We start from the raw sequence: 22,952 nt of genomic DNA, 5'->3' as shown, positions 1-22,952 counted from the left end.
CTACTTATATACTCATCAAATTGGAACTGTAATAATTTCAGACCACCATGAAGCCTCTAATCCTACTAATCCTCTTAGGCGAAACCATCGCATTAATTGGATTTGATTGCGGTGGACAACACCTTAATATAACGGCAGTCTCCTTACTTGACGTTGGCGAATGTGACTTAAACATACGAAAACCTAATACCACTGATGTCCATATCCAACTACTCCAATTATCCGATTATAGTTACACCGAAGTCATACAGTGTAAAGTCGAAATATCCAGAAATATCTATCATTGCGGCATGCATTCGCATATTTCTGCAGTTCATTGTTACGTTTTGAGATTTCGTTGTTACGTCTCGATCGTAACTTCTCACGTATTTATTTGTTACGCAATTGTAACTTCTCTCTATTTCTTTTTCAGGGCAACCTGCCAAGCCGGCTATACCCTAGGACGCCGAGAGACTAAGAATCTTTTGCGCTTCTTTCAGGAGAGGGATTGACGATGGGAAATAGATTAGGTGCGTTGAACCTGACCCAATTTATCCTTTTTGATCTGTTTTCTTTTATTAGTTTACTTCCTTAGAGCTTTACAAATCCTTTATTATTGTTATTATTGTTATTATTTGACAGTTGTAGATAGTGTATATCGTTATACGTATAGATGTGTGTATGTAGTTAATGTTCTTCTCTATAGCATTTCTAAGGCGATATCTAGATATGGTTATTATTCGCGGTTGTTGAAGAAATTATCTCGCTGCAAGTATTCGTAGATCTCGATAAAATCTTCGTCTGTTAGTCCTGCGAGGGGTTGGATACTGCTTGGTAAGACTAGGTCCTCTGGTTCCGGGTAGAAATTTGGTTCAGGGGGATCCAGAACTTGACCTGGGTTGGATGGACCAGCCTCAGTTTCTGTGCTTTGTTCTATGGGTCTTCGTTCTTCCGGTATGGAAGGAAGATCTTCCGGTGTCCTGACCGGCGAGTAGCTGGGATTAGATGAATCCTGGATGGGGGAGTAATTGGGCGATGGCGGCCTGGCTCTGGGCTGTTGTTCCTCTTGAAGAACCGCTGGAGGGTTTCGGGGAGGACGATAAGGGTATGCGCGGGAGGGCGCGAAACTACGCACTGGAGAGTACCTTGTTACTCTGCTTGTTAAGTCGTTCTCGTCGGCAAACAACTGACGAGCTGTAGGGAGCCTAAGTACCGACCGGGAGGCACGCCTGCGGCGTATACCCGCGGCACGGAGGGGAATTTCGCGTCCAACGGAAGAAGTTCGGCGGGGGTTAACCATCTACCGAGGGAATACGACTATTTAGTATGTTTGATGCGATTGATTTAACACAAAAGGGGTTTACTTACGATGATGCGTAGAAAGGTACCTGTTAAGATGAATGGTTTTATAAGGTAAATGTAGTCACAGCAAGGTGGTTCATAGAGTTAAGACGAATAATACGGCTTAACGGATTATTGTGAGATAAACGAATGTAGATTATGATAGTATATCTCACTCGTTCTCATATCATGGTTGAAACGTTCGGCTATATACAGTTCATTGGGGTACAGCAATTAATGATTTATTTAATATATTTTGAATTTTTCAGGGGCATGCGGTTGCACCGAGAGGTCCGGAGATTCAGGGATACAGACGAGGATACGGGTAAGAGCGGCTGGCTTACTTCAGATAAGTATAAAATTCATAAAATGTTTTCGATAGTTAACTTGTAAGCCAGTGCATTAATTCTATTATTTCGACAGATCCTCTAGGAGCGAGTCTTAGATTCTGAGTCTAGTATCGATGTGCAAGACGTCACGTCACAGCGGCACAGGATCCACGGAGAAATTCTTTCAGAGAAGCTCTCCGTGAAAGCGGCAGAGGAGTAGAATTTGCTACTCAATGCACATCGAGTGACTAACTCGAACGACGCTACACTCTAGGATACGCTTCGAGCGTTCTCAGAGGGTCGGTTGAAATTTAAATCATTCAACTCGAAAGAAAAATTTAAAGTCTGTATACGGACAGGTAGGATTCGGGGAAAATTGTCGTACAACGGATGATAATTTATCTAGCATATACTGAATTTCCAGGAGCATGCGGCTGCACCGAGAGGTCTGGAGATTCAAGGATACAGACGAGGATACGGGTGGAAGCGGCTGGCTTACTTCAGATAAGTATAAAATTCATAAAATGTTTTGATAGTTAACTTGTAAGCCAGTGCATTAATTCTATTATTTCGACAGATCCTCTAGGAGCGAGTCTTAGATTCTGAGTCTAGTATCGATGTGCAAGACGTCACGTCACAGCGGCACAGGATCCACGGAGAAATTCTTTCAGAGAAGCTCTCCGTGAAAGCGGCAGAGGAGTAGAATTTGCTACTCAATGCACATCGAGTGACTAACTCGAACGACGCTACACTCTAGGATACGCTTCGAGCGTTCTCAGAGGATCGGTTGAAATTTAAATAATTCAACTCGAAAGAAAAATTTAAAGTCTGTATACGGGCAGGTAAGATTCTGGGAAAATTGTCAATAGCTAGAATAAATCAACCTAATATACGAAGTTATTATCAAGGTTGATTAAGAATGATTATTATTTTATTATTTCCTTACCGGATGACGGGATCAATGGATGAATGCAGGCACCGCTGCTCCTTCCCTGGGTTGCTCGACCTCGGTGAGAACCTGAAGAAGTGGCAAGGCAGCGCAGAGAATGGCCAAAGACTCAGAGGTTGCTGGATGGTAGCACTTTATTAAAGTGTTAATGTTGATACAGCTCTCTTAATAGAGATTGAGACTAAGTCCCGAAAGAAAAAAATCAAAATCGCGACTAAGTTATTTTCGAATAAGTTAAGGTGTCCGGTAGGCTTCTAGGTTTTTCCTCTTCGAGAGCTGGAGATCTGATGGGCGTAGAGAGAGCTGAGACACAGGCGAGTTAATGGCGCAGAGAGACACACCGGCGGCGGGCGCGGCGGCCTTATATACCTTCCTCTGGTTCGATGTTTAATGGTAGGGAGAAGAGGTGGGCTTTTTGGTGATTGGTGGGTCGGCTGCTGGAGCTATCCCTTCCTGCTATGAGTTTGCGATGTGGTGGGTGAGAGTTTTGTGGTAGGGATTGCAAGTCTTGCGTCTTAGATTTATTAAATAATTTTAGAATAATTTTTAATAATGATTTTTAACAATCAGAATTTTTTATAATATCGTATTTATGTTATTAGAAAATTTGAGTTCGATTTATAACAATTGTTTAAATTTTAAGTGATATTTTGGTAAATTCTGATGTATTAAACCATTATTATTACAATGATTTTTACAATGGTGCGTATATAGTTAAAATTAATAATTAGTGATTAATTAATATTTAGTAAATTAATAATTAGTAATAATTAGTAAAGAAAAATTTAGCATTTGGATTGCAGATTCTAACGCAACGGATGCGAAGATGGCTTATCTCTTTTTCTAAAAATAGATATGCTGGATGTCCTTCGAAGAATGCTCACTGCATTCTTTCTCTTTATAAGACACATTAGTAACAGTAATATTTTTTAAATGAATTACCTTTTAAAATTCGTTTACGTGGTTTAAATTGGCATATTACACGTATTATTTCCAGGTTTAATAATTATCTTAAGACTAATTATTAAGATTTATCATTTACAAGATATATTTTTATTTATTTAATAAAGGCTTTAACAATTAGAATTTTTGTGGTTTTATATGTATATATTTTAAAATTTTCAAAGTCGACTTTTAATGATTACTCAAGTCTATGAATAATATTTTAATAAATTCTAATGCGTTAAGCCATTATTATTACAATAAATTTTACAATAAGAATATATGGAAATTAATTATCGCTTCGCTTAATAGTTATTATGTCGCTAAAAGAAATTTTATTCTTACAGTTCTCGGAACAACGTATGAAAAAGCGGCTCGTTTTACTTCTAAGAATGATCACGACGGATGTGCTCGAAGAATTCATTGCACGCTCTACCGTGATCTTTTATTCAAGAGGTCTTTTGATTCTGACAATATTTTATTCTTTGAAGATTTTCATTTGGGCGACTTTTATATTAGCACATATATATATATATATATATATGTATAGATATGTATTCGCATATTGCTTATGAAAATTGATTTCAGCAAGTTTTTACTGAATCGTATTTAATAATCATCGTATAAGATTAATAATTATTGTATAAAATCTTGGGGTTATTAATATTAATTATTTGTTAATATTCGTAATATATATATATATATATATGTTTTGTGTGCTGATTAATTTTGTCGCGGTAGCAGTCTATTATATCTCCTCCTTTGTTTTATTGTTAAATTTGTTACAAAATGTATATGCATATAGCATGCATATACATATAGGGATATTGTTGGGCAAGTTAATATATATATGTATCAATTTCTATCGCGACGCGTATTTATTGTATTTATACCGTTATTTTATTGAATTTGGTTATAAAATATATATGCGTATATGTAAATTTATTCGATTTATAGGTTACATATAGTATGCATATATATATAAAGGTGTATATTTTTATCTATTAATATTTGTTAATTTTTTGTCCTGACGATTGTTTATTACGTCTCTACTTTTATTTTATTGGATTTTGTTATAAAATATGTATGCATATGTGTATATGTAGTCAGTTCATATGTCACATATAGTATGCATATATATGTATATAGAGGTATATGATACTGGATAATAGTGTGATATTAATAGAAAATGCTTTGTTAATGCTTAATTATAAAAGAGAAGTCGATGTATTAATTTGGTTTGCATTCATGCGAGCGCGAATTTAGATCTTCCCTCTGCCTTTAGGTCGGGAGAGGATGTTTAAAAATTCCAATGGAGATAACGCGACGTGCTGGACTTGGCCTTGCACGCTTGTTCGACTCGTAGAGTTATACGCATAATATTCTTTGTGCAGTATTATTCGTAAGTACACATATTATTTCTCTATTTCTCTCGTGTTTTCACGTTTTATTTCCTTTGACTTAATGATACATGTATATTATGCATGGTAAGAAGTTGCTGTCATTATATTCATTGTTGTAATTTTTTATTTTTATTTAATAAAGTTTTTGAATTTAGATTCTATTTTTCGAGTGTCATTTTGCACATTATGTACCTGGGCTCTATTCATTTCTCAGAAGGTTTTAGTCTTACATTATTAAATTTGCATATGTTCATATGCACGTACATATATATATATATATATATATATATATATATATATACGTATAAGAGTGCTCATATGTAAATGTTCGTGCATTTTACAATTGTGTATATACATTTTATATTCATAGTAGCTATAGGTGTCCATCCTTAATATTATTATTTTATTTATTCAGGCGATACTTTTGCCAGGGGGGTACCCGGTGAGTAGGAACACGAATATAGGGTGTCCATATATTTTCGTCATATGAAGACTTACTAGTAAGTAATATTCTGACATAATTATACTTAATAAGGTTTGGTATTATGAAATTTTGTCATTAAAGTACTTGAAAAAGGGGGATTATTATAGTTGAAAACTTTTTATATGAAGTGTTAATATTTTATAAGGCTTGGTACATGCATTCATATATAGAAGAGTGTGATCGTAAATGTTCATGGTTGATTTTTGATGATGTTCATTGGCCTTATTCTGATTTTTTAATTATTTTAATCTAAATTTTATATTATTTTGTTCATTTATGCTAGTTGGTTTTTCTTTCTTTTCATTGGCTCATGTGTATATGCCTTAAGCATATAGATGCTATCCATTTTGTTATACTTAATGCTTTGCAAATTTTTATAAAATATTGACAGCCTCGTGTTAGAAATTATTATTCTTATGACCAAATATTATTTTACATTAATTTTTCAGGCATCCAGGAGGGGGGTCATGTGACTTCGTCATATAAGGTATTCTTATTTGATTTTCAGGTAAGATCACTTTAAATTATTATTTGTGTTATGGGCCGCTAGTATTTGGTTAAATTTCGTTATTAGCTTATTATAAGTGAATATTTTATTTGTTAAGGTCTTATTATTCATTTATTATTGGTTATAAGAGTGGATGCATATATATATATATACATATATATATATATATATTCATATGTATAATTGTTAGAATTATTTTGTAGAATTTGAAGCTAGATTTTACTACCAAAATTTTGTTTCTGAAATTTTCTTATCGTTAATATTTTTATTAATTTATGGTCTAAGAACATATATTCATTTTTATTTGTTTTTAGGTGTCAACAGGTTTAGCAAGAAAAACAAGCAGTGCTGAATTAAAATGTTGATGGTCAAGGATATATTATTATTTCTAAGGGTAAGTCTTATTAAAATTTATGCAAATTCATTATTGTTATTATTATTGTTATTAGTGTTATTATTATTATTTGCATTTAAGCAATTTCAATTTTAATCATAGAGAATTATTAGTACCATATAATTTATTAGTTTTATCAATTGTTAAATTTTGGTTATTATCTTACGTTTTTATTTATAATTTTGTCTTTACAAGTTTCATAGGATATTTATTAAATATTCATTGTTAGTTGGGGATTAATATATATATATCTTGTAATTATTCAATGGCACTTAAATTATATTATTATAAAATATTTTAACATTTATTATTCTTGTATTTGTTATGTTATCCTTGTGACGATATTAAGTCGGATACTAGTAATTTTGATTTTAATGATATTATTTAGAGGGAGAGTTCGTTTGATATTTATACGATTTTGTTTTGTATTTCGATTATTAGTATCGCGATATTATTTAGTGCATAGCTATTATTTATTTGATTTTATGATTTATAGGTTATACTGGGAGCAGTATATCGATGGTCAATGGAAAATAAAATATTATCGTCGTGAGGGGTTACATCTATATACCCAATATGTTGGAATTATTATCCCAGAGATGTATACGAGAGCATTTTCACCCAAATTTGGACGTCATTTTTTTGATGAATTAGTCGACTAGTGTGGTGATCTACTTGGTCATGGTATCATGATTATATTATTTTTATAATTCTATTGTAGAAGATCTCGAAGTTACAACACTTTTGTTTGGTAAATTTGATTGTTAGCATCATATTTATACTTCTAGTGAGTAGGGACTGTTATTTTAGAACTATATACGGGAGCATATTAGGACGTGTACTTATTTTGATTAATTAATCGATTAGTACGTTGATCTACTTGGTAATGGGATCACAATTATGCCCTTAGTATATCTCTATTGTAAAAGATATCGAAGTTACAAACATTTTAAATTTTTGTTTTTGGGGTTGCCTTTAAAATTTTACTGCTAGAATAATCACCGGGGAAGCTACTAGAAGGTCGTCAGATTTTTATCGTTAATCTTTATTCGTTTAATGAATTATCCTAACAAAGTCTACGCCAAGTATTGGCTTTATTTTGTATTAATTGTTTTATTTCTTTTACAGGTTACCGAATGGGAGCGTACATGTATTTATATACGGGGAGGAAGAGGGTTGATGGATCAACATTTCTACGTCGAAAATTATAGGGGTTGTTTCAACGCATAATTTTATAAATATATATATATAAACATATATATATATATATGTTTTTAGTTAAGACATCGGTGTTGTAAGGATTTTTGATTATATAAGTATTTTTAATGGTACTGCTATAAGACGTACCTATTAATATTATGTTATTATATTTTTAACACGTTTGAATATTAATTATTATATTTTTAATTATTTAAAGGCGATTGTGTTGCTCTTTGTGATTATATAATATGTTTGCCTGTCATGTCCTATGCATATTAATTATTTAATCAATTCTGCCAAGTAATTTATCAAGTCTGTCGCTAAAATTTAATTATTAAATTTTATCGTTAATATTTGATTCTTCCAATTATATTTTATTATTGATGTTTCATTAAAATTTTGAGATTCGTTAACTAATTAATTTTTCTCTTTCAGGTGCAGGACTACCGTGGCTTTACCTTTGAATGATATTTGGATTTGTCGATGTCGAGGTGGATGATTATTAAAAATCGCTCACATCGCGGGATTTTATATAGATCTTGATTGTTAGTATTAATTTCTTTTTAGAGGTAGTTAAGGAATACAAGGTTTAAAATTATATTATTAACTAACAAGAATGTGTATACGTATATGTATCAAAATTTTAATATTGGTTTGTATGTCTTAAGATATTAATTTTATAAACGGCATACAATAAGATTTTATAAATCGTTGATACTTTTGCTTTATATAAATGAAATATTGAATTATCATTATCATATAATAATTTTAAATTTTGATTAATGCATTGAGATTTGATTGTTCATATATCAAAATGATTTTATCTAATTTATTACAATTTGCTTAGGAATACTGTTGTGGAAATATCTTTTATTAAATTCTCATTGGTCAAAGCATTGATTTCTCAAGGGATTATTATTTTGTCTTAGTTTATTCGCGATATCCGTGTAGGGCAAAAATCGTCGTGTTTAATATATGTACATGTATGTGTATTAATTGTATTTTTATTATATATTTTTCCTACACGTTATTAGAGAATATATATATATATATATTCATTGGGAAAAGGGAAGCTTATAAATCATTTCATATTTATGGTTTGATAATCGTGAAGAAATTACATAAGTAAGCGTAAATATTTCCCTTTATTTTATTATTTTACATATTTATAATGTTAACTTATTATTTCTTTTGTTAATTCTTATGCGTTAATTTTCATTGATATTATAAGGGATTGCATATATTAATTATACGAATTTAGTTTTCTATAACATGGCGATTGACTATTATTGTTAATAATTTGCTTTACGCGTATTTATTTATAATTAGGTTATGTAGTATATGCATGTGTCCGATTTAAATATTATTAAAATTTATGTCCTTGGTTATTGGTAGGACATTTGTCATGAAATAATTTAGTATTAATGTACAGCGTTAAATTGAGAAATTTTATATTTTGATTATATTATCTTGGAGGGTCATTATCCTCTTCAATTATTTTATAGGAAATTGTATATAGACCTTTTATTAATTACGATTTTTCTTTTTCAGGTTTCTAGTGGTGAGAATCTACATTTAAGAGAGTGTTTACGCGGGAGAGAGAGAGAGATGTTCAAGCCTATGATTTGTGCTACAAGATTCCAACAATATATATATATAAGCATAGACGTTCTTATTATTATATTTTTATTTATTCTTTTGGTTCAACAAAATGTTTTATAAATTAATTTTATTTCATCGAGAAAAAAACTCTTATTAATTTCTGGTTAGCACATACTATATTTATTTAATAAATTCTGTATGTCATAAAGAATAGTGGGGGGACTTTTATTTATCCGACAGATCAAATAGAAACAGATACGGATTTTAATTTTATTTAATTTATTCTCTTGAATTTTAAGTCATTATATTTATAAATTTTGTTGATGATCAACAGGTACATTTTGTTGTTCCGTTTGGTGTATCTATGTGTATGTCTCATTTAATAATTAGGTTAGTAGGATCAATATAGCGATTTTATTTCAATATATGTAATAGAATTAATCATGATCAGATATATATATATGGGTAGCGTATGTATATTTTGAGTAAAGTATAATTTGAGTGATATTTGAGTCTTATAGTTCTCCTAAATAGTAATGGAGATGTTAGACACAAAATTTCAGATATATATGTATATATAAGAGGCGGTATTTATGCTTGTTTAAAAATGTAACCTTATTTCAACAAATCTGTTGGTCATGGTATTAGAGTTTATTGTTAGAAGTGTCATGTATAAGAGTTATAATTTTTCTTTTGAACGTATTGTACGTTTGTTCTCGGTTATTTGTTCGTAATGTAATGAGTACGTATTTTTACTGAGTGGCTTTATATGAATATATATATATGTCACTATTGTAAAGACGATTTTATTTAGTTTTTGTGCAGAGTTTATTTTATTAATTATTTGTATTAAGCATTTTTGCTTGTAAATCAAGTCTTTGCGTCTCCTTTTATATGGTTAGGTCCTTAAGGTTATACTGTTAATAATTATTTAAAAGGGGCTTGTGGAGCAATTCTATTAATGTTAATCGTTGAGGGTTTTGATTCTTACTTTATAAGAGTGTTTCTTGTCTCTACTGGAAAATATGGGATTACTAGATTTGGCTTATATCGATGGGTTTTCCTTTTACAGATTCTTAAAATTGGGGATCTATGTACGAGTATACGCGTATGAAGGCGGAAAATATTCTAACTATTTGAAGAGTGCGGATTATATATACTTATCGGAAGGATAATTGATTTTACACTTCACGATACTTTAACTAGAACTTAAATCTATTCTACGTAAGTATATATATTTTCTTTTTCTTTCCTTTCATATATTGTTTTTTTTGTTATTTTCATCTATTGTGTTTTTTTGTTAACAAAATGAATCGTTATTGAATCTGTTTCATTACGATTGATTATTCGAATAATGAGAGATATTTGTAAATATCTATATATTTTAGATTTGAACTTCTTTACATTATTATGGCTTTATGATTTTCAATATAGTTAATTAAAGTTTATTCAATAAGTTTCCAATGATAACGGTTAGGTTCATTTTGTTAGATTTTGTCTATATATATATATATATATATATTATAAATATATTTGCTATTCCTAGTTTTACGGTTAGTTCCACTAGTATAACGAAATTTTATATAGAGTAATAACGATATGATAATATTATAACATTTTATTGATATTTTCTATAATTTTCAGGTATTCTGTAGCGACTTTCAATGAGTGTACTACACATATGCTATCAGCGAGGGACAGATATATATATATAGACATTATTATATAACAATAGTAGGTAAAGATTATGATATAGATATAGTTTTGGAATTTTAATATGCGATATAGTGTAATATAAAGATTTTGAAAATTTTTTATTGCGGGACGTAACATCATAATGGGAGAGCCGACTATGTGCATGAAACTGGATACTCTCAATGCCTGAGAATGCTCCAAGATGGAACACTTTCTTTTGGCAACGGCAACCTTGTTACCGGTATAAAAGCTAACCACACGACATACCGAAGCCTCACCATAGCTGGTCGTGTGCAAGTTGACGGATACTGTAAAGGAGCTCAATATAACGATCCATACGGAACATGGGACGACGTCGTCGTCCAAGCAGCCGTGAAAATTTCCCTGAAATCTTCCTATGTTCCTATCCAGTTAAATACCGGGAAAATTAAATTAAAATCCGGTACAACTTGTGATCTCATCGATGGCTTTTGCCTAGATGCAGATGACGGATACACCTTCTGGAAATCCATACCAACTACCACCTGCAATTTTCATCAATACGACGTCCTGTATGAAGGACCCGCCAATAAAATCACAGAGGAAACTTCTGAAGCCCCTGTTATCTATAGTTTGGTCACCCAGGAAATCACCTTCGCTCTCATGACAACCACAGAGATGCCCCTGTGTGGTTATACTCTTTTACGAACCGAACATCCAAAATTATTTATCCTGGAAGCTAAACCAGGAAATACATTTGCCACTCGAGGAACAATACCTGTGAACAATCTTGATATATTTACCTACATGAATTCTAAATTCGTGTATATCGAGAAACATGTTAGACAACAAATGACATCCCTGTATAATAATGTCATTTTGCAAAAATGCGAATTGGAAAGGCAAGTAATAATGAACGCGTTGTCGTTCGCTACGCTTCAACCTGACGAATTCGCCTACCGGCTTATGAAAGGACCAGGATACATGGCTGTGACCACTGGAGAAGCGGTCCAGATAATTAAATGTATACCTGTTGAGGTAAAGGTGAGAAAGACGGGAAAATGTTATATAGAATTACCCGTGACCGTACGTAACGAATCCTTATTTATCACACCGAAATCAAGGATTGTTACTAAAATCGGTAATGAACGCGAATGTAGTATCGAATTACCCACCTTGTACCGCATCGAAGATACCTGGATTCAAATCACACCTGAAATCCAAATTAGGCAATTACCCCCAGATCAATTGAAACCTATGGCCGCTCTGACGTGGAGATATCTAACTCCAGGACCCCTTGCGGTGAGCGGAATATACTCAGAGGAAGATCTTGAAAAATTACGGAGTCATATTATGTTTCCTGCAGAGAAACCAGCACTGCTTAATGCTATAGCCAGAGGATTAACTGGACACTCTATGAATACTGAAGGAATATCAGTCTACAACTTATTAGACGAAAATTCCTTGAACAAAATAGTGGAAAGTACCGCCTCAAGAATATGGAAAGGATTTATAAATTTCGGCTCTGCAACAGCCGGAATAGTCGGCATATTCATGATCATCCGACTAGTGAAACTTGCAATCGACACTATCATCCACGGATACGCCCTACATACTGTCTATGGATGTAGTATTCACCTGTTCGGAGCATTATGGAGTTCACTCGCAAATTTGTTACTTCATCTGGCTCGGGACCCTGAAAAACAACGAAAAAACAACGAAAAAACAACTCTGGAGGAACATCATCCCCTGAGAGACCGGCCAACCAGATTATAAATATGGAAGCCACAGCACCACCAGACGTAACCACCCAGGAACCAATTCCCGTTAAGCCTCCCAGAAAGAAGGCACAACATGAGGAAAACGCCAACCAAGTAAATATGCCTATAACCTACTCTCACTTGAGAGAGCATATAAATACTTTAGATAACTCTACTCAATCTCCCTAAATCAAAATCCTCTGAAAACTATCGGATTTTGATTCTTTAAGGGGGGAGGTGTTACGTCCCGCAATAAAAAATTTTCAAAATCTTTATACTACACTATATCGCATATTAAAATTCCAAAACTATATCTATATCATAATCTTTACCTACTATTGTTATATAATAACGTCTATATATATATATCTGTCCCTCGCTGACAGCATATGTGTAGTACACTCATTGAAAGTCGCTACAGAATACCTGAAAATTATAGAAAATATCAATAAAATGTTATAATATTATCATATCGTCATTACTCTATATAAAATTTCGTTATACTAGTGGAACTAACCGTAAAACCAGCATTAGCAAATATATTTAAATATATATATATATATATATAGACAAAATCTAACAAAATGGACCTAACCGTTATCATTGGAAACTTATTGAATAAACTTTAATTAAAAATATTGAAAATCTTAAAGCCACAATAATGTAAAGAATTTCAAATCTAGAATATATATATATTTACAAATATCTTTCATTATTCAAACAATCAATCGTAATGAAACAGATTCGATAACGATTCATTTTGTTAACAAAAAAAAACCACAATAGATGAAATAAAAAAAAAAAACAATATATGAAAGGAAAGAAAAAGAAAATATATATACTTACGTAGAATAGATTTAAGTTCTAGTTAAAGTATCGTGAAGTGTAAAATCAATTATCCTTCCGATAAGTATATATAATCCGCACTCTTCAAATAGTTAGAATATTTTCCGCCTTCATACGCGTATACTCGTACATAGATCCCCAATTTTAAGAATCTGTAAAAGGAAAACCCATCGATATAAGCCAAATCTAGTAATCCCATATTTTCCAGTAGAGACAAGAAACACTCTTATAAAGTAAGAATCAAAACCCTCAACGATTAACATTAATAGAATTGCTCCACAAGCCCCTTTTAAATAATTATTAACAGTATAACCTTAAGGACCTAACCATATAAAAGGAGACGCAAAGACTTGATTTACAAGCAAAAATGCTTAATACAAATAATTAATAAAATAAACTCTGCACAAAAACTAAATAAAATCGTCTTTACAATAGTGACATATATATATATTCATATAAAGCCACTCAGTAAAAATACGTACTCATTACATTACGAACAAATAACCGAGAACAAACGTACAATACGTTCAAAAGAAAAATTATAACTCTTATACATGACACTTCTAATAATAAACTCTAATACCATGACCAACAGATTTGTTGAAATAAGATTACATTTTTAAACAAGCATAAATACCGCCTCTTATATATACATATATATCTGAAATTTTGTGTCTAACATCTCCATTACTATTTAGGAGAACTATAAGACTCAAATATCACTCAAATTATACTTTACTCAAAATATACATACGCTACCCATATATATATATCTGATCATGATTAATTCTATTACATATATTGAAATAAAATCGCTATATTGATCCTACTAACCTAATTATTAAATGAGACATACACATAGATACACCAAACGGAACAACAAAATGTACCTGTTGATCATCAACAAAATTTATAAATATAATGACTTAAAATTCAAGAGAATAAATTAAATAAAATTAAAATCCGTATCTGTTTCTATTTGATCTGTCGGATAAATAAAAGTCCCCCCACTATTCTTTATGACATATGTTACGTCTTACTTCTCCAGTTTTCGGTAACTATTCCCTCACTCTCTGATTCTAGGATCAGACCTGCTGGGCTTACCATACAGATGAGCGAAGTGCGTCTCCCAATTTATCTTTTGAGGCAACCTGCGCAATGCCGGCTATACCTCGGGATCGCCGGGAGCTCTGGACCTAACTGCTTTGATTGGATCGCTGGATTTATCTGCTTTCCGAAGGATTATGCTTGTGGATCGTGCGTGTTAAGAAATAAAAGTTCACTTTATTGTAGGAAAAGTACAAATTTGTATATTTATTTAATATCCTTTAGTACATATTTATTCTTTGGTTTCTCTCCTTGGTCGTTGGTACATATAGCAGATCAGAGAAAGATGAAGCTGTCCAGCATATTAGAGAGAGAAGATCATATAAGGAGGCATGTTAATTATATACCATCGCAAATAATTAAAATAGAGTTGCGCAGATGCAGCGGTAAAGTATCGCGCAGATGCGGCAACAGTTCATGAAATACAAGAAATCAATTGATTTGAATAAAATGTTTCATATAATAAAATAAAATAATTCAAATTAAAATAATTCAAATTGCCAAATGTTCAATTTAATAAAAGATTTTAATTTAATAAATGAATTTAATTATATTATAATAAATTTTATGATGAGTCATACAATGATGAATCATACGATGATGAGTCATACAGCAGGTGTTCGTTAACAGAATATTTCAATAAATTATATGATGAGTCATACGACGATGAGTCATACAAATATAATTTTAAATAAAATAAATTAATTAATTTGTTAAAATGAAATAAAATAATAGAGTCAATAAAAGTGAATTAAATCATTGGCAAATTGCTTCAATACGAATATGCGATGTACTATTGAAAGTTGTTCACAAAATGGCGGACTGCCATGAAATATGGTAAAATAAAATGGCAGGTTCCCCAACTCCTTATATGTTATACATGAAAAATATATGTAGATTCGTAGAAATTTCTGGACTTTCGGTAGATAGGGAAATAGATTGCTTTTTATTTCGTTTATTATAAAGCTGAAGGAATACAGAGGTACTGGAAAATGGAAGGATAGATACCGTATCGGCTTGCTTAGCCTTCAATCAAATAGTTAAAATGATTCCTTTAATAATATTCGTTTGAATCTCGCGCCGAGAATCTAGTGATAAAAAGAGACAGACATACTACCATTATATGTGATTTTCATGAATGTACTTAAGGAAGTCTGTTCGGAAATTGAAATCGATTGTAAATTCGTCTTTATAATGAAGCTCTTTAATGAGTCTTCAATAATTTGTATTAATGATTCAATTAATAATAATAATAATAATAATATCTTCGATAAATCTTTATGTATCAGACATGTAATTGCAATATTATTTCAATTGTTTAATTATAATTGCGTATAGGCATCTCAAGAGTAGACATAGATGCAATAATTGATCGTAGTAGATCGTAATAAAGAGATAGTAAATGTAGTAGAATATCGTTGCGAATCACGAGAGTAAAGAAGTATGTAAAATAAAAGAAATAGGTACTTACCAATGAGTACTGCAGAGTGAAGTTGAAGATCTCCAGGGAGGACAGTCTACCTCGGTGACGTCGCTGTAGGAGAGTTGAAGGAGCCGGTGATGAATGACTGGCAGAAGACTCAAGTGATGATAAAATAAAACTTTAATATACTTTGTTCCAAGTACAAAGATTTGACAGTTCTCGGACTAAGTCCTTTTTGGCTCAAAAATAAATACTCGTGACTGCGTGAAGGTTATACGTTGAAAGAACTAAGAGTCAAATCGAGTCAAATGCGAATTTAATAATATGAAAGAGCAGTGTGTCAAATGCTCACGTGTGTGAATTTAAGAGAACTAAGAGTCAAATCGAGTCAAATGCGAAGAGAGTCGCTCTGCATGGGTTTTTATAACGGGATTCCTACTTTTTGGGCAATTGTCGCAGAGTGGGAGCAGGTTCCTTTTCGCAGGGCGGAGTCTCTGATGATTGGTTCCCCTCTTAAAATTGGATGCGTGCGCAGCTTTTCATCGGTAGAAGGGTGATGCGTGCGCAATTTTGCGTAGGCGTTTGAACGATGATTGCGTCCCCGTTTTTGGGTTTTGAGGTGGTGGGGGAAGTAGAGTAGCCAATCAGGAAGTAGCAAAAATTCTGATGCAACCGGATGCGGTGAGTCATCGATGAGTCACTTTTGGCAACAATTCTTCTGATACTTGATATTTTTCTTGAAGGTTATCAGTGACATTCGATATTTTTTCGTATAATTTATGTGACAGGTGTCCTTCGATTAAAATAGATTTGCGTCGCCGAATTGTCGCACCGGCTTATCTTTAAATTATTATAAATTATTTAACTGATGAGCTCATGGTCGAATCTTTGTTATAAACAATATGAATATGCGTATTTAGTAACGCATATATAGTATATGTAGACGGCTAAATAAAAGTATCTATAGTATGTGTACGTATAAGAAATATGTTTTACCAACAAGACTTCAAAATTTGTAAGAATAATGGAATTTAACATTTGGACCTCCCTGTAGATTAGGGAGTCGAAAATATATGGAATTATGTAAAAACATGTGTAAATATTCGGCTGTGGTCCTCAAAATTTGGGTTTAAAGATTTATAATGTATCAGGATAGTATATTCTCATAGGAGGTATACGTCGGTAAGTCGGTAAGTTAGTATGTCGGTAACTTCTGAATTTAAATAAAATTAAAGTATTAGGATAGCATGTATATGAAAGAGGCATGCTCCTAGTGAAAGAATATATATAAATATATATATATTTGTTGGTTAATATCTTTAAAATTAAAGTTTTAAAATTTTAAAGTATCAGGGTAGCATATTCATAAAAGAGGTATGCTCCTGGTAGAACGTCGGTAACTGGTGGGTCGGTAAGTCGTTGGGTTGGTAAGTTACCATAAGTCGGTAAGGTAGTAAGGTGTCGGTAACAAAAAGTCGGTATGTTACCATAGGTAGGTAAGGTAGAAAAGTGTCGGTAACAAAAAGTCGGTAAAGTAGAAATCTGTTTTATCATCAGTCGGTAAGGTAGGAATTTCCTATGTTATCATTTATCCTTGGTCGGTAAAGTAGGAATTGACTTTACCATCCCATGTAGAAAGGGTTGAAGTCTTGCAGGCTCTTTAAAAGTATAAGAGGTTACTATTCTGTAGGCGCTGCTTATACTGTATTAAAGGTATAAGTTTTTAGGCGTTTGTATATACGATATAGAGTCTGTAGGCGCTTTAAGAGTATAAACGGCTGCGGTTTTGCAGGCGCTTAATAGAAGGAAGATCAATAAGGCTATTTAATATGAATTATAATGCTTTTCTAGGCGAAAGAATATTGTAATTGCAGTAATTAGAGTGAATTATTTGTATTATAGCGTTTTTGATCCCCTTATAAGAGCTGAAAATAATATAAGATTAGTATTAAAGTATTTAATATAGAATTTTACTGTATGTATATATGATCAACGTTATATAGGCGCATTGAGAGTAAATAGTGTTGAAGTTTTATAGGCGCGTTTCATCTCTTAAGCCATGCAGGCTTATTGCAATTTATATTTTATAAAAAATAAGGCAAGAAGATCAATGTGCTATTTACTATAGAGTTTTAATATGAATTTAAAGAATCTTTTGCACATGTAATGTGGGTTCATTATATAGAATAATTAAATATAACTGAGTTTTCTTTATATAAAGAGTGAATGAAGTATTTTTAGAAATATTCTCTTTGTATGAATAATACAGCATTTTGATCTTCTATAATTTTATATTATTATTCGATTATATAATAGCAAAAAAACTAACTCGAGAGAGTATATAAGTAGTAATGTAATGTGATTATATATTGATTATATATTTAAAATAAATTTTTGTAGCGGGACGTAACACCTCCCCCCGAAAAAAAAGACAAAATCCGATATTTTTGAAGGATTTTGGTCAGGGAGTTTTAATCGGTTTCCTCTATAGTACTCAAGCGGTCTCTTAACGTAGAATATTGAGAGTTAATATTTACGTTTTCTGGATCCGGATGGCAAGGTTTCGTTTTCCTTGGCGGTTTAGATGTTGGGGGTTGTTGAGTAATAACTTCTGGAGGTGCTGTTGGTTCCCCGTCAGTGACTGGTTCACAGTGATTTTCAAGTTTCTTCTTCTTCTTCTCGGGTTCACGAGCAAGATGAAGTAGTAGATTTGCAAGGGAGCTCCATAGTGCTCCGAATAAGTGTAGGCTGCATCCATAGACCATGTGTAAGGCGTATCCATGGATGATCATGTCAATGATTAATTTGACAAGACGGATGATCATGAAGATTCCTACGAGTCCAGCGGTAGCCGAACCAAAATTGATGAATCCCTGCCATATGCGGGATGCTGTACTCTCGACAATTTTATTCAGAGAGTCTTCGTCTAGTAAATTATATACGGATATTCCTTCAGTGTTCATGGAATGTCCGGTGAGTCCACGAGCTACTGCATTGAGCAGTGCAGGTTTCTCTGCTGGAAACATGATATGGTTTCGCAGTTTTTCTAAATCACTAGCAGAATAGATTCCGCTTACTGCTAGCGGTCCTGGAGTAAGGTATCTCCATGTTAAGGCTGCCATAGGCTTCAATTGCTGGGGAGGCAGTTGTCTCACTTGTATAGCAGGTGTAAGTTGGATCCATGTATCCTCAATTCTATACAAGGTCGGTAATTCATTACTGCACTCCTTTTCATTACCTATTTTGGTAATTATTCTTGATTAGGTGTAAGAAAATAAGAATTATTGTGAACTGTAACGGGAAGTTCCGTGTAACATCTGTCGGTTCTTCTTACAGTGACTTCCACTGGAACACACTTGATTATTTGTACGGCTTCTCCAGTGGTAACTGCCATGTAACCAGGTCCTTTCATTAGACGGTAGGCAAATTCCTCTGGTTGTGTAGTAGCGAAGGACAAGGCATTAGTGATTACTTGTCTTTCGAGAACGCATTTTTGCTGTATCACATTGTGATATAGAGAAGTCATTTGCTGTTTAATATGTTTCTCTATGTATACGAATTTTGAATTCATATACGTGAAGATGTCGAGATTATTTACTGGAATAGTTCCTCGACTAACAAAGGTATCGCCTTTATTTGCTTCTAAGATGAAAAGCTTTGGGTGTTCAGTACACAAGAGAGTATATCCACATAATGGTAATTCTTTCGTCTTCATGAGAGCGAAAGTAATTTCCTGAGTCACCAAGCTATAAATAGTTGGTGTTGCTGTAGTGGAATGATTTTCGGCGATTTTAGTAGCTGGTCCTTCGTAGAGGACGTCATATTGATGAAAATTGCAGGAAGTTGTGGGTATGGATTTCCAATAAGAATATCCATTATCAGCATCTAAACAAAAGGTATCAGCGAGATCGCAGACTGTGCCAGATTTTAATCTGATTTTTCCAGTATTCAATTGCACAGGTACGTATGAAGATCTCAGTGATATTTTGGCAACTGCTTGAACGACGACGTCGTCCCAAGTTCCAAAAGGGTCGGAATATTGCGTTCCCTTACAATATCCGTCTACTTGTATTCGTCCAGCCATAGTAATACTACGGTAGGTCGTTTGATTAGCCTTTAATCCTGTGACGAGATGATGATCTCCTAAGGTAATGGTTCCATCTTGAAACATTCTCAAGCATTGAGAATAATCGGTTTCGTGTACATAATCGGCCTTTCCGTTATGAACAATAGAAATGTGCGAATGCATTCCGCAATGGTAAATGCTTCTTGATATTTCAACTTTACATTGAATAACTTCTGTGTAGCTGTAGTCAGATAATTGCAATAATTGTATATAGACTTCGGTGGTGTTGGGGGTGCTTATGTCTAAGTCGCATTCTCCAACATCAAGTAATGAGACAGCTGTGATATTGAGGTGTTGTCCGCCACAATCAAATCCAATTAGGCCAGACGCTTCGCTTATTATGATTAATAAGAGTAAGGTCGTCATGGTCTGAAATAATTATGTGTAAGTAATATAATTATATATATATTCTATTTTGTTACATGAGATTATAATAATGATTGTGGTGATAACATAATATTTTATATCAACTAACGATTACATTTTCCTTTCTTTTTTCGTTATGTATGCTTTGAGGATACACATATATATATTTTGTATATAAGAGAGTGGATTATTTCAAAATATCCATTAACATGTATTCATTTTATATCTGCTTGTATGTATATTTGTAAGTATATAGAAGATATATGTTTTCATATTTTTTCAGTAATATTTTTATAATAACTTATTATTGTTTTTTTTTTATTTTATTTTATGTTTGTTCAATATATATATATGTATATATATATGTATGTATGAATATCTGTAAAATATCGCAAAATTATTTGTTGTAGAGAATCAAGAATCTAATATCGTTAAGAATTCATTTGGATCGATTGGTTCAGTTCTTGTTTCTCTCAATCCATATTCTACTTTTAAAGTAATAGGATTTATGGATATGCCGATCAATCGTTCAAAAGTACTTTCGTTTTTCATTGCTACAAATATAAATCGATAATAAGCACGCAAGCACTCTTGGCATTCTACGATTGGTCGACTAGTGCAGCATGGTTTACCGCACGTTTGACACCGTTGAATAGGCACATTGCCATATTGAAAGGTGTGTACAGATCGAGTTAAGACTCTGTTATAAGCTTTAGGTTTGTAACAATTAGAACAAATAATATAAGGTGATGAAGAATAAAGAACGTCATGAGTTGTAATGATTATACATTTTACGAGAAGACTATTATAAAATGAGTCTCGTAAAATAGGATGTATAGTAGATCTCTGTTTATAAGGAGGGCACATTTTTGCCGTTTATGCGTATATTCCCTTTTTATGTGTACTGCAGAAGGCAAATACACCTAATTGATTTATATCCCGTCCATGTTTTAGTTCATATAATGTTCTTTCGAAATATGTAAATGTACATTCTTTGCATTCCAAGAGAGGACGAGTTTCATCTAAATCAGATCCGCAAAATTCACATTTAGCAAATACTATATTGCCAGATGTCATCCAATGACATACCACAAGTTCATGATTGCTTCTAATTTGGCGTAATTTAGAACAGTTACAACACATTCGAGTATAAGGTTTATCCCAATTTCCTGGTTTTTTGTAAAACATAACCTTTTTACATTCGTAACTACATATGTTTGGACAGTGTTGTAAAATTCGGTGGATCGGATGTTCACAAGAAATGTTTTCAAGATTTGAATTATTCATTATGACGGTTACGTGAGAGTTCTTGCTCTCTCTCTTCTTCAAGGTAAAACAAAAAGCATTTTTGACAATCTATCAAGGGAGTTCTTTGCGCTATAGGAGTAGCACATAAGTAACATTTAAGTGGAGGAGGATGAGGTGGATCGTGTGATATAACGTGATATTTAACAGGATAGTCTTTCGTTGATGCGTGTGTCACGCATACGGGGCAATAGTATTCACCTTTGCATATATAACCATCGAGTTCTTCATGCATTATTTTATGAAGAGGGTCCATCCCTTTTAATTGTTAGGGGAGTCAAAGAAGTAAGCCCACTAAAGTATCTAATACAAATATTACAGTCTGTTATGGGTCTCTGAATAGTCATGGGGTTTCGACAACGACTACATATGGTAGGGAGCGTGTGAGGGGCAATACTTATAGTATGCTGATCTAATGGTAAAAGTGTCTTTGAAGAAGAGGGTGATAAATAATAGTATAGCAAGTACAACAGTAATAGTTGCGAGTAAGCAAATGGAGATATCCATGTAATTTAATGCATAAAGGGGTAGAAGTAGACTGAGACATGCTAGAGTAATCTAATTCATGTTAAAAGTTAGAAAATCAATAATATCTCTGAGACATGTAGGGCATTGATAGAGCGGTGTTAACACAGTAATAGATTGAAGACAGTTAACACAAAGTAATTCAGAACGATGTGGTTCTAGAGAAATAAAGTGAGAGAAAATAAAAAGAAAATTGCATTTGCAATATAGGAGGTTGAATGCTTTGATAACACGTTTCGCATAAATAACAATTTAAAACAAAGTCTCGATATCCTGTGATTTTTAACGCAATAAACTGATTCATCAGAGGACATACCCTCGTTACGATGAATTTAGAGGAAAACTCTATTAACTAACATTTAATACTAGCGGATATTCACATTTCGTCTACTGAGTCGATTGTTCGTGAAGTAGTCGAGGAAGCTGGCGTCTGTTAAAGCACAAGGGATACACTCACTAATTGGTCGAATTCGTATCACTGTTGCGTTGCACTTTAAACAGAATTCGTCTCTGACGATATGACTGTTTACGAAGAAATGGTTGGCTCATTGATCGGTATCGTTTATGAATGAGTGAGGTACGAATCCTTGATAGCACTTGTGACATAAGGTTGTTGTCGTCATCGAGGCATATAGCTCCGGTGACTTTTGTGCAGTGTGCAAATAAGAAGGATTGCTGCACAAGGTTTA

General features: G+C 32.8%; 1 protein-coding gene across 1 annotated transcript; it reads right to left on the bottom strand.

The window, feature by feature from the left end:
* Positions 1-710: 710 nt before the first annotated feature.
* LOC112639046 (proline-rich extensin-like protein EPR1) lies at positions 711-1,421 on the bottom strand. The gene is made up of 2 exons (XM_025411840.1): positions 1,348-1,421; positions 711-1,279 (listed from the first exon to the last, which is right to left on the bottom strand). The coding sequence occupies exon 2, from the start codon at positions 1,277-1,279 to the stop codon at positions 716-718; it is 564 nt and encodes a 187-aa protein (XP_025267625.1). The 5' UTR covers positions 1,348-1,421; the 3' UTR covers positions 711-715.
* Between the last annotated feature and the right edge of the window lie 21,531 nt (positions 1,422-22,952).

Source organism: Camponotus floridanus, unplaced genomic scaffold (assembly GCF_003227725.1).
Source record: "Camponotus floridanus strain SB8 unplaced genomic scaffold, Cflo_v7.5 scaffold436, whole genome shotgun sequence".
In the NCBI taxonomy this organism is placed as follows: Eukaryota; Metazoa; Arthropoda; class Insecta; order Hymenoptera; family Formicidae; genus Camponotus; species Camponotus floridanus.
This window is presented reverse-complemented; position numbering and strand designations above follow the sequence as displayed.

Excerpts from the sequence above, each read along its gene's own strand:
- LOC112639046 (XM_025411840.1), bottom strand. The coding sequence starts at position 1,279 with ATGGTTAACCCCCGCCGAACTTCTTCCGTTGGACGCGAAATTCCCCTC.